Source organism: Prionailurus viverrinus, chromosome A3 (genome assembly GCF_022837055.1).
Source record: "Prionailurus viverrinus isolate Anna chromosome A3, UM_Priviv_1.0, whole genome shotgun sequence".
NCBI classification, from domain to species: domain Eukaryota; kingdom Metazoa; phylum Chordata; class Mammalia; order Carnivora; family Felidae; genus Prionailurus; species Prionailurus viverrinus.
In genome coordinates this window covers 23,927,348-23,941,194 of record NC_062563.1, presented here as the reverse complement: position 1 = coordinate 23,941,194, position 13,847 = coordinate 23,927,348, and the positions used below count along the sequence as shown (strand labels likewise).

General features: G+C 39.1%; 1 protein-coding gene across 3 annotated transcripts in view; it reads right to left on the bottom strand.

Moving 5' to 3' along the window:
- LOC125162244 (ubiquinol-cytochrome-c reductase complex assembly factor 1) overlaps positions 1-13,847 on the bottom strand; it is a 102,748-nt gene that overhangs the window by 42,363 nt on the left and 46,538 nt on the right. For all 3 annotated transcript variants that reach the window (XM_047853058.1, XM_047853059.1, XM_047853057.1), the window contains one exon: positions 2,852-2,960. In XM_047853058.1, the coding sequence (XP_047709014.1) occupies positions 2,852-2,960 (109 nt within the window). The remainder of the gene's footprint in view (positions 1-2,851; positions 2,961-13,847) is intronic.

Genomic DNA, 13,847 nt, shown 5'->3' with positions numbered 1-13,847 from the left:
TAAACTGGGGCTTGGCATTTCTCTTCATGCAGGTGAACTCACAAGTCTGTAACTTGTGAGAGTGTTATGGATCATCGAAAACTTTACTATTCAAAGTGTGGCTGCCCCATTCTCACCCTGCTCCACCTGTGGCACTGGCATCACTTGAAGCTCTCTAGAAATGTAGACTCTCTGTCTCTGGCTCCACCCCAACCTACAGAATCAGAATCTGTATTTTAACAAGATCCCCAGGTGGACTACAGGCACATAAAAAGTGAGACACTGATCTAACACACTTCTCTGTAGGGCAACACCATATCTAGAACAATTCAGAAAGAAGAATGGTTGGATAAAATGGGAAGGGGGGTGCAGAGGAAAAACTAATTCCTGCAGGACTGCACTGATGTATATGTGGACTAGAAACAAATAAATCAAGTATCATCTATCTGATAAGTTGGCTTTAAAATAGAATTCCAGAGGCTTAAGTTCAATTCATTCATTCAACAAGTATTTATTCATCTGATGTTTACTATGTAAGCAAAAAAGTATTAAGACAGGTCTCCTGCCTTCATTAAGCATGCCGTCAAGTAAAAGTGACATTATAAAGTAACACAGAAGAAGGTTCAAAGTGTTGGAGATTGTGATGGAGATATATATATGGAGGTCCAAAGGAAATTCATGGTGGAAGGGTAATAACTAAGAGGTTTCTGTAGTTCAAGAGTCAGTACCTATGGTTCATGAAGCTATTCACGTTGTAGACAGCTGTGGCCCACATGGCTCCAGCAGTCCAATGTCCAGCAGGGTTTAGTCAATAGTGATAAGAAAAACAAGCTAACTAATAGAAGAGCTACTGTGTCACTGTATGTCAGACAGCCAAGGCTTTGGCTGGCCAGGGGTGTCACTGGTTACCATTAAGTGATCTGAAACTGGCAGCACCACCCATGTCCACTGTGTGCTGCCACAGCGTTGGACAGTAAGTACTTGAGGGCATGCAGAACACCAAGCTGCACGTATAGCTTAAAGGCTGACGATCCATTCTGGGCAGCAAAGACAGCAGAAAGTTTAGTCACATGAACAAGGAACCAAAGAACACAATTACAAAGACAGTCAATCCACACTATCTCCAAAACAAATGATGATGATGACGATAGCAGATAAAACTCTGACATATGCTATCATCTCAGAATGAACATAAATGCCAACGTTCTATTGTCCCAGAGAAAGGCATGTAAATGTTATTGAAGACATCTAAAAACAAGCCCATGTCCTCTGTGCTTCCTATATATGCAGTTCCTCCAAAGACATGAGAATTTGGAAATACACTCTCAACGGGCAACCATCATTTCCATGATTTAGTCTCAAAGACCACAATTTTACAAAGAGTAAGCACATGATACCATCAGACAATAACATAGGAGTGTGTGAAAATAATTACTATAAATAAAACATGGGGGACAACCTCCCACTTAACTCCTATGCAACATGGAAAAACCTCCAAGACATATTGTTGAGTGAAAAAACTAAGTACATATTTATTACACATTAGCACATAGAGGATGATATCATGTATAATAAAATATATAAACACAAAACCAATACTACATATTTTCTGTAAGAAAATTACACAGAAAAAAGCCTTAAAAGATATACACTAAAATGGATCAGTAACTACTTCTTGAAAGGAGATAACTGGCCAGGAATGAGATTGAGGAGTATGGAGATTTCAATCTCAGTTAAAATATTTTGAATTTTAAAAATAATTGTAAAGTAAAAACATATCTAATATATATTAAGTTAAAAAGCCAAGATGCAAAACTGTGTGTAGTAGAAGCCCATCTGTGTTGTGTTAAAAGAATATACATTTATACATTTGCATTTGTATAGAAAACAACCAGAAGGATACACATCAACTATTAACAAAGGTTACTCTGGGGGAGCTCACCTGGGTAAGAGACACTTGTTTCTACATTAAACGCTTGTTACTCTTTGATTTTTATTCTCCGAATATGTATGAGTTTTATAATACATACATAAACTTTGTTTACTCCTCAGTCCATAGGGAGAACTTTGTAATGAAAAAAACAAAAACAAAAACAAAAACAAAAAATAAATTAACCCATTTCATGACCCCTTCTGATGGTTCTGCTTTAGATGGTCCCAACTGGGAGGCAATGAAATGGGAAAAAAACAAGGATTACAATCTATTAAAATATGGTCTAGACACAAAAACACATAATATACAAAGGAAAAGATTACTCTTTGTATAACCAACTGTATTCTAATGTTTTGGTGTCATGTTTCTATTATCATTACCTTCTATGTTATATATATGCTATATATTCTCCTTTCTCAGGTTAATTATTAAATGTACTAATGTACATTTTCAGCAGATACGATGCTGAATTAGTCTAGGTTAAGCGATAAAGGACTTGTTTTTCAGTTCCTGAGGACAATGTAGGCCCAATGCCAGGGTATTTCCATCAAAACTAATTTAGAGGAGAACTGGTTCAAACACTGAATTGGTGTCAAAGGCATAGTGTCCTAAAATTCAATTATTATTTGATTTCCTCCATTCAACAAACCCATCCCTTCCCTCCTACCACCATTATTTGGGCTTAACAATTTCATTTCCATGCACAGGATGTCCTCACATTGACAAACCATAATAATGTGTGCAAACACATAAAGTGTCCACGGCATGTCAGTCTCCACAGAAGCAGAAGCAACTCTAGCTGAATTACCACTTGACGTTAGGCAGCATTACACAGAAATCTAAAAGCAAAGCCCTTCTAGCACAGATAAAACTTCAACTCAAGTCAGGCAATCCCTCATTGGAGTTGTCCGGGACCAGAATCTGATAGCATTTACTTACCCCCATGACTCTGCCACGCTGCTCAACATCCTCCCACATGAAATGAACTATGATACGACACATGTATTTCCCACTCCGGCCTTCCTGTTTCATTCGGACTAGACACATCCTGGATGGGAAAAAGACATAAAGAGTAACTGGTTGTTTGCATTTTTTATATCACACATGTGTAATGGGTAACTTCAGCAAAGAACACAGAATCAAAAAAACTGAAAATGATCTTATTAAAAAAAACGACAACACTTTTATTGAGGTATAACATAGATACTGTAAAGCACACAAATCTTAAGTATATAGCTTGATGGATGTTTACATGTTATATATAGCCATGTAAGCAACACCCAGATCAAGAGAGAGATTATTTACAGTACCTCAGAAGGCACTCTCATACATGAAAAGGACACACATTTAATTGTTAGAAGATAAGCAAGTCAAAATCCGTCATTTTACTGAATGAAAACAGGAGTCCTAAAGATGGAAAGTAATTTGCACAATACCATAGAGTAGTCTGTAAAGATGGGTATAATGCTGTGCTGTCAAACACAGAAGCTACTAGCTACGTGTGGCTATTAGGCACTTTAAATGTGACCGGTTCCAACTAACATGTGGTATAAGTTTAAGATTTGAAGATCTAGTTCAACAAAAAGACTACAAATATCTCAATTTTTTTTATACTGCTTACATGCTTACATATTATTTCAGATATAAGCGGAGTTAAATATAACTGAGTTAAATAAAACCTTCTATTAAAATTAATTTCAGAGGGGCGCCTGGGTGGCGCAGTTGGTTAAGCGTCCGACTTCAGCCAGGTCACGATCTCGGGTCCGTGAGTTCGAGCCCCGCATCAGGCTCTGGGCTGATGGCTCAGAGCCTGGAGCCTGTTTCCGATTCTGTGTCTCCCTCTCTCTCTGCCTCTCCCCCGTTCATGCTCTGTCTCTCTCTGTCCCAAAAATAAATAAACGTTGAAAAAAAAATTTTTTTTTTAAATAAAAAAGAAAAAAAAATTAATTTCAGAATATTTTCTTTTTACTTTTTAAAATGGAGCTACTAGAGGTGTTTAAATTAAATATATGACTTGTGTTGTTTGTCATACACAATACACACAAGGTGCGTGTCTAGGCATGGCACCTACCTAGAACACAGATCACAGAAAGTATGATGATTTTACCTATGTAATTATCAAATCATTTCCCCCATGAGAATATAAGTTCCACTGAAGGCAAAGATGAAGCCTGAATTTTTTTTTATTTTTAACCATTCTATATCCAGGGCTTAAGTATAGTCGGCACTTAGTAATTATTTGCTAAATAAGTAAGTGAATAAAACATCTCAGGGCAAAGTTTAGGGCTTCTCCTATACCACATTGCCTCTAATTAGCCCATAAAGCTCTCTTCTTAAGACTTTCCATAAGAATATAAGAATATAAGAATTATATTTTATTTTATTAAATAGTAAATATAATATTATACTTAATTATATATAAGAATATAAACAGGGTCATCAACTTTCCAAACTAGTTCCTAATCTCAATGAACATCTCTATTTCTATTATCTTATTTAAATTAAAAAAAATTTTTTTTTAATCTTTATTTTTGAGGGAGAGAGAGAGACAGCGCGAGCAAGGGAAGGGCAGAGAGAGAGGGAGACACAGAATCTGAAGCAGGCTCCAGGCTCTGAGCCGTCAGCACAGAGCCCAATGCAGGGCACGAACCCACGAACCGTGAGATCATGACCTGAGCCAAAGTCAGACACTAAACGAACTGAACCACCCGGGCGCCCCATATTATCTCTTATTTAAATTTTTAAGCAGCTACAACTGGGCTACTCACCAAAAGATAATTCCTGCTATAGTTATGGAATAGTCAATCTAAACTGACAATTAATCCTGCCCATTAAAATCTACTAGCAATCGTATGGCACAATGGAATGATTCCAGCCTGGCCTGTGTCAACATCTCTGTTAACAACTAAAGAGGTAGAAAAGAAAACATACTTACCAAATTTGCAGATGACAAGGGGCTGGGCAGGAAGACAAATATGCTGGATGACCCTACCATGAACCAAAAATACTCCAAGAGACCATTTCAATGGGCTGAATCTAACAGAATGAATTTGAACAGGGATAAACCTAAGGTCCTGCCCTTGGGTCTAAAAGAACTGTAGGTACAAGATAGGTGAGTCATGTCCATTTACATGTGAAAAAGCCTTATAGGCTTAAGTTGACAACTGACTTCAAAGGATGTCAAGGTAATGATGAGGTTACCCCCCAAATAAATGTGATTTTAGATACAGTAATGGAAATACAATATCTTCGATGTGCAAAGTGACATTTTTGTTCCATTCAGCACAGGTCAGACTCTGCTTGAAATACTGTCCATAGTTTTGAATATCATTTTATATATACATATCTATTTTTTAATATTTACTTATTTTGGGTGGTAGAGTGCAAGCAGGTAGGGGCAGAGAGAGGGGAACAGAGGATCTGAAGCAGGCTCTGCACTGATAGGCTGACAGCAGTGAGCCTGATGTGGGGCTTGAACCCATGAACTGCGAGATCATGACCTGAGCCAAAGTTGGACGCTCTACTGACTGAGCTACCTACACTTGATCTTAGCCAAAAGGCCGAGAAGCGATACTGACTGAGCTACCTAGGTGCCCCTGAATATTATATTTTAAGAGACAAAAGGAAGAGATGAAAGATCAGAAGATCTATAACCGAAGATCTATAACCTGGAGAAAAACAGGTGAGTTGCCTTAAATATTGTAGGAAAGCAATTAGACTATTTGTCCAAGAGTTAAGAGTCAGAATCAATGGGTAAGCCACAGGGGAAGAAAGAATCACTCAACACTGAGCACTGAAAACAATAACTTTCTAGCAGAAGTTTCTGAAGATTTGAATGATGGAATGAATAAGCCCAAGACACAGAACATGCCTACTTCTGAAGAGTGAATAAATGCTTTGTGAGAACTCAGCTATCTGACAAGTTGACTACATGATCTTTAATATCCCTTCCAACCAGATTGGCTTATGCTGTGATTTTAAATTTGTAACCTCTGAACCCAGTTAGTGCCTAAGAAATAATACTTTATAACAATAAAAACAGGTCATGGAAAAAGACTTGGCTTCTTCACATGATACAGAATGTATTCCAAAGCAGAAACAAACCAGGGAAAGTTCAATAGTCCTTTTCCATAAAATTTTCTTAATCAAATCACTCATGTCAGCCTCTCACCTGAAAAGACACTGTGTGTTTTGATGCTTAAGTGTCGTCAGAGGTTAATTCATCAACAGCAATAGTGAGGTAATGGAATTCTTCATTTATTTGAAAATTCTGTAGTTTGTTAATACACCTGCCTTCTGAGGTTTAAAAGGCACAGATTTTCTCAGACCATAAAGTATACATTATGCTATGTTCACAAGTGTAGCTACCATCTGTCACTATCCAACCCTATTACGATACCATTTTGACTATATTCTCTATGATGTATCCTTTATCTCCATGACATATTCATTCCATAAACTGGAAGCCTGTATCTCCTACTCCTCCCTCAGCCATTTTGCCCATCCCCCAACCTCTCTCCCCTCCGGCAACCATCAGTTTGTTCGGTGTACTTATGAAGCTATTTCTGCTTTTTATTTGTTTATTCATTTGGTTTTTTTAGATTCCATACATAAGTGAAGTCATACGGTATTTATATTTTTCTGACTTATTTCATTTAGCATATACCCTCTAGGTCCATCCTTGTTGTGGAAACTGGCAAGATCTCATGCTTTTTATGGCTGAGTAATATTCCATTGCATCTTCTTTATCCATTCATCTATGAATGGACACTTCAGCTGCTTCCATATATTCGCTATTGTAGATAATACTGCAATAAACACAGAGGTGCATATATATTTTCAAATTTGTGTTTTCATTTTTTGGGTAAATACCCAGTAGTGGAATTCCTGGACCATATGGGATTTCTGTTTTCAATTTTTTGAGGAACCTCCATACTGTTTTCCACAGTGGCTATACCAATTTACATTCCTGCCAACAGTACATGAGGGTTCCTTTTTCTCCACAGCCTCGCCAACACTTGTTATTTCTTGTCTTTTTGATGCTAGCCATTCTCACAGCTGTAAAGTGTTATCTCACTGTAGTTTTGATTTGCACTGCCCTGACGATGAGTGAGGCTGAACATCTCCCCATGTGTCTGTTGGCCATCTACATTTTGGCAAAATGTCTATTTGGGTCCTCTGCCCATTTTTAATTGGATTATTTATTTGTGGTGGAATGCTGAGTCACAGAAGTTCTTCATAGACTTTGGACATTAACCTCTTATCATATAGATCATTTGTCAATATCTTCTCCCTCCCATTCAGTAGGTTGCCTTTTTATTTTGTTTATGGTTTCCTTCACTATGCAAAAGATTTTTCTTTTGGTGTAGTCCAAGGCTGGTCTTCCTACTGTCCGACTTTTTAAATGAGGAAACTGAAGCTTTGAGAAGTAACTTGTCCAGAGTTACAAACCACTAGATTTATAGGTGAGATCTGAACCCTGATAATCTTGTCCCAGAGTTGTACTGTTTTCCTGCTGCCTCTAATGACTAGTACATAACTTAGAATCCATTTACTCTCTTTTTCTTTCATTTAATCTTCACAAGGGCAGTAATAGTTTCAAAACTAGCATCACATTAGAAATAGCCTATCAGAAGAGGAAGACTGGCTAACTTGAGGCAAGAATACCTACAACAACAAAAAGTAACTATTGGCAGCCTAACAGGAAAGAAAGAAACTAAAAATATATTGAAAACAAACACACACACACACAAACAATAGCACAGCAACTGAGGTTCAACAACCCAGCGCAACTCAAAGACAGTCTGGCAAATTACAGTTAAGCATTACCAGGACCCCCCCAAATCATCCAGAAAAGGTTAAAGTACACTGGCAGGTGAAAAGACAATGAATGAAGCAAATCCAAAATGGTAAACAAACACAAAAAAAGACATGATGACCCTGGTGCCCACCACAAAACAAAGCCAGCACCCATCACAGGCTCTGACTGTACAACAGTTAAGTCTGAGTCACTAAGGAAACTACATTCCACAACAAGTGAGAACACCAGGTTTAAGTAACAGAACAGGACAGCTCTATTTCAATTTCCATCATGGATACATTCCTCATAATAAATGTTTAAATTAAATGTTGAGAAGCCAAATTACATTTTACTACTGATTCAACTTCATAGTTTCAGAGCTCTGTTCTAGGGAACGTGGAGAAGAAAGTGGGGCGGGGGGGGGAACACCTCCCTGCTAAATAAAACATAATAAAAATTGCTCTTAAGAATGCAAAATAAACTTTAAAAAGAGATAACCTTCTGCTCAAACCTAAAACTCCTCAAAAAAGAAATTATTTTTAGGGGCAGCTGGGTGGCCCTAAAAGAGAGACTCTAGTAATAAAAACATTCTTGTTATTAAATAAATAATTAAATAATTAAATAAATTAATAATAAATTAATTAAATTAATTAATAAATAAATTAAATAAATAATTTAATCATTTATTTAACAAGTATCTACTAAGCACCTACCCTGAGTGTGGACTTAGTCTGTATATAAACTACTCTCTGTTTAGGCGCAATTCCAGTTACCCGTCCCAAGTTTGATGATGTTCTTAAACCCACAACTTATTATTGAGGTTTTGAGCTTCACAGTACATCCTTGTCTCTCAGTGATCCCAGTGGCTCATAAATAATACTGATATCTTTTACACATAAGGAAAGCAAATAACTCAGCTAGCAAAGTAAAGAAAAAAAGCAGTGGTCAAGCCCTAGTCCTGACTCCCAACTATCACTGAAAGGTAAGCACAGATACAGGGGAAAAGGGAAAAAGACTCACTCACTAGGAGTTTCAAAAGACAAAGGGCTAAGATAAAAATTTTACCTTAAGGCAAATAATAATAATGATTACTGTCACTGATGGCGCCCTCTAATATCAGACTTGTCACTCAAAAATGCATTTGCATTCACTCTTTCAACCTAGTTTAACTGTTCTCATTTCACAAAAAAAACACTCATGCTCTGAGGAAAGCAGAGAAGGAAGTAAAAAGGCTTCTTCCTTGGGGTGCCTGGGTGGTTCAGTCAGTTAAGTGTTCAACTTCAGCTCAGGTCATGATCTCATGGTTTGTGGGTTCAAGCCCCACATCGGGGTCTGTGCTGACAGCTCAGAGCCTGGAGCCTGCTCCGGATTGTGTCCCCCTCTCTCTCTACTCCTCTCCTACTCGTTCTCGTTCTCTCTCTCTCTCTCTCTCTCTCTCTCTCTCTCTCTCTCAAGTGAATAAACACCAAAAAACATTTTTTAAATAAAATTTTTTAAAACAGGCTTCTACCTCTAGACTTATAAAATGTTTCAGTGTTTCCCTATCTTAAAATAAAAAATTTTTAGAAAGTTTCCCTTCCATCCTGTTTCACCCTTTAGTGATCACCTTTCTTAATCACTTGGAAAGTCTTAAAATGTATTTTATAATTACTTAAGTAACTTAAAAGAGCAGAGCTAGAATGAAGCCTGAACTTCTGCTTTCCCCTAAGCCACAGTGTCTCCCAGGTCAGTGTCCCTATCAGCTATTTCCCCCATTCTGTGACAGCACAGTTCCAAGAGCCTCTCCCTGCTAGATCAGACAAGGAAGAAGACAGCGACACTGCCTGCAGAGTTCGAAGGAACAACAGTCCTAGCCATGCTTTCCTCCTCTCTACCTAAATCTGGGAGGGAAGAATTCTTGTTATTCTTGACGCTGACCTCCTGCCATGTATTGGCAGCTCCGAGTATCCCGTCCCACTTGCTCTGTTTGGGCCTTCTGACAATACCAGTTGTGTTTGGCCTTCTTTCTCCCTCATGGTAGTTTATAAGCTGCTCAGAGTGGATCTGATTTGGAATTCAATGAAGACTGGTGGGCATTCAAGACAGGTCTGTCACTCTGGCTGCTAATGAAGGAATCCCAAAGGGGACTTTCACATAGCTTGTTTCCCTTATTCTGCCATCAGCCGAGGCCAAGGAAGCAGAGCCTACATGCCCACACTCAAGCCTCAGCAGTGTGCTAATGAATGAGTTTATTTATTTGTGAGCTGGCATGCTTACCCTTTCCTGGGGCTGTGTACATGGCTATCTCCACCTGGTTTCCTAAACTCCCTCCCGATGAAGCCTAACCTTTATGTGGGGAGCATGGGGGCCACAGGACCGTCTGTGGGCAAACAGACAAGTGGGGTGAGGCACTTCCTGAAGCCATCTCACCTGACAGTGAGCCTCCTCCAAGAACTACACCCGGCCTGTGGCCTGCCTGTCGGACCCAAGAGACCAAGCTCCTGGGTAGCAGGTACCAGTGCTTTTAGTTTATGCGGTGTTGACAAAATGATGCTGCATAGGCCTTTGGTTTGGGCAAAAGCTACTTGTGTGTTTGAACAGAATGACTGGCTGGGGGAGGGAGAGAAAGGATGTGCACATGGCCAGGGCTCACCATATATAGCAGATCTGAAGTTGCTGGAATCCAGCATGAGCTTGAAAGCCCTACAGCTGCATCAAAACTGCTGTGGCGATTTTGAAGAGCCCTCTTGCAAAGGCCGGGAGTGTCTGCCAAGGCAGTTCTCTGGCTGGACTGAGACTGGGACCAGTCTGTTTTCCAACCCCTTCCCACCTGCACAATTTATTTCCTTGTCTTCTTTGTCAGAGGCTTCTTCCCCCAGACTTATAAAAATGTTCCAGTATTTCCCCATCTTAAAATTAAAAAATAAAAACAGGGACACCTACGTGGCTCAGTCAGTTGAGCGTCCAACTCTTGATTTCAGCTCAGGTCATGATCTCACAGTTGAGGGATCGAGCCCCAAGTTGGGCTCCTCGCTGGGCATGGAGTCTGCTTAAAATTCTCTCTCTCTTTCTCTCTCTCTCCCTGCTCCACCATTATCCTTCCCCCACTTATGCTCTCTCTCTCTCTCAAACAAAATAAAAGTAAAAAACAAATAACAAAATGTTTCCCTTCTGTCCTGTTTCTGATTATCAATCAGTGATTATCAATCTTAATCACTTGGAGTATCTTAAAAAGTAGCTTACAATTACTTCTTAATCTCCTAATAACTCCTTAAGATCCCATGTCCTCTGGTTCTAGACCCCAGGAGGCCAATGCTACTGCTTGTCTTGACAATCCCCAGGCAGTCCCCCTTCCCTGTGTTCCCATAAGATCTGTGGGTCTGCTGTACACAGAGCTTATCACCCTGAACTGTTCTCAGGTCTACTTTACTTGTGGCCTCTCCCAGGACAAAGACAGTGAGTACCAAGAAACAATTTCATATCATTGGCGATCAGTGCCATGCTGTTCATATTCATGGGAAGAAACCCCCATCTCCATGACCACCAAAGGGGAACACTCAAGCAGGAAGCCAAGTATTGAATGGAGAAGGAGCAGTTAGCTTCAGATTTGGATCTCAGGTCCTCCATTACAGATGAAGAGGCCTGTGAACAAATTCCTTAAAATTGCCAAAATTATCTCCCCATTGTAATCATGAGAGGGTTGAACTGGATCTGTGGTTTTTAAACTGTGGTCTGAGTTTCCACAGAGCTACATAAGAGTCCCTTACCAGTGCATACATTGTGAAGACCTGAGTGAACAGGGCATTCTCACTTCCTCAACCCAAACAGCAATTCTTTATCTATGCATATATGGTGACTGGGTATAAAATTTCATATTTAAAAAGGGCCCAGCTGGTAAAAGGATTGAACCACTAGACCTCTTTACTTGCAATGCTTTTCATGCACCTTTTGACTTGCTAACTTCTACTCATCAGTTTAGACGTCATTTCTTCAGTGAAGCCCTCCCTGAATGACCCATCCCCCCATCTAAATTATGTACCCCTCTTCTCCCTGCCATTTCCTCTCATCATGCTATTTCAGCTGTATTCTATTAATGATTTAATATTTCTCTCCCACATTCTGGCCCTGTGAGGACAGGTTCAATTGGAGAACAGATGTAATAATTTTATGGATTTAAGATGTTTTTAATGTTTATTTATTTATTTTGAGAGAGAAAGTGCAAGCTTGTGTGATGGAGGAGGGACAGAAAGGGAGAGAGAATCCCAAGCAGGCTCCACATTGTCAGTGCAGAGCCCAACTCAGGACTTGAACTCATGAACCATGGGATCATGACCTGAGATGAAATCTAGAGTTGGACGCTTAACCAACTGAGCCACCCAGGCAGCATCCCCCTCCTCCCTTTTTAAAGTATTCTCTACACCCTATGGAGGACTAGAACCCACAACCCTGAGATCAAGAGTTGCATGCTCCAGAGACTGAGCCAGCCAGGTGCCCCTAAAATTTTATGGATTTATGTTTAATAATGAGCTGGTACTGGGGCGCCAGTCAGTTAAGCATCCAACTCTTGATTTTGGCTCAGGTCATGATCTCAAGATTCATGAATTCAAGACAGTTCGGAGCCTGCTTGGAATTCTCTCTCTCCCTGTCTTTCTGCCCCGTCCCACTTGCTCGCTCTCTCTCTAAATAAACTTAAAAAAAAAGAATAAGCAGGTACTTTAAATAATAAATAGTATTAATAAATATTAAATAGTATTAGTATCAATCAGCAATTATTTAATTACTTTGGTAGTTTTAATTACCAATGAGGAAAGCAACTTAACACTGTTGAGTTAGCCAGATCCATACTTAGAATTTTCTCTCTGCCATGTACTAACTAGTTCTTTGGATAAGTTTTTTGACTTCTCTAAACCTCTGATCCCTCATATATAAAACCTCTGATCCCTCATATAAAACAAGAATAAAGTAGTTGTAACAATGAGTGAGATAATACATGTAAATAAATAAAAGATAACATATGTAAAGGGCTTGGTAATTATATTTATGACACACCCGACTTTAAAATAATTTTTTTAAGATTTTTTAAAAATGTTTATCTATATATGAGAGAGACAGACAGACAGACAGACAGACAGTGTGTGAGCAGAGGGGCAGGTAGAGAGAGACAGAGACAGAATCTGAAGCAGGCTCCAGGCTCTGAGCTGACAGCACAGAGCCCGATGAGGGGCCCAAACTCACAAGCCATGAGATCATGACCTGAGCTGAAGCTGGACGCTTAACTGATGAGCTACCCAGTCACCCCTAAAATAATTTTTAAAAATACAAACTGCAGGACGCGTGGGTGGCTCAGTCGGTTAATTGTCTGACTTCAGCTCAGGTCATGATCTCATGGTTTGTGAGTTTGAGCCCCACATCGGGCTCTGTGCTGACACCTTGGAGCCTGGAGCCTGCTTTGGACTCTCCCTCTCTCTCTCTGCCCCTCGCCCACTCACACTCTCTCTCTTAAAAATAAATAAACATTAAAAAAATTTTTTTTAATTTAAAAAATAAAAAATTAAAATTAAAATACAAACTGCATTTTACTCCCTCCCCATTCCATCTCCATCATAGGCATACTCTAATTTTATTTATCCCATTCCATCTTCTAAAATTAACTTCTGCATTTAGAAGGTACTAGCATTCCATGACAAATTTTGAGAGGAGTCTCTACAAATCTATTAACACTTGTAACGCCAACATAAATTCCAGCTACATACATGTAACAGCCCAGAGAAACTTAAGCAGGAGCAGAGCTTTGCCACTCTCACCCAACCAAAAGACAGTGCCAGGACCCTTCCAAATGCCGTGCGAGTCAAGTTAGATCTGAGAACGTCAAATTACTTGATGAACACTTATTGATACAAACTAAGAATAATACACAGAACTGTGAGAAGTAATATCTCATTTTCATATCTTTCCAAAAAGATAAAAATAATTCTTGCTCTCAATAAAGTTACCATCCACAAAGAAGACTGATATGATAAAACATAAAAATGTTACGTGATGAGTGCTATGATAGAGGTCCCTAAAATACTAAGTAAATACAGAAGAGGAACTAACTCTTGCTTTCAAAGGAAAGGGAAGGTTTCAAACAGAAATGATACCTGAGTTAGATACTGA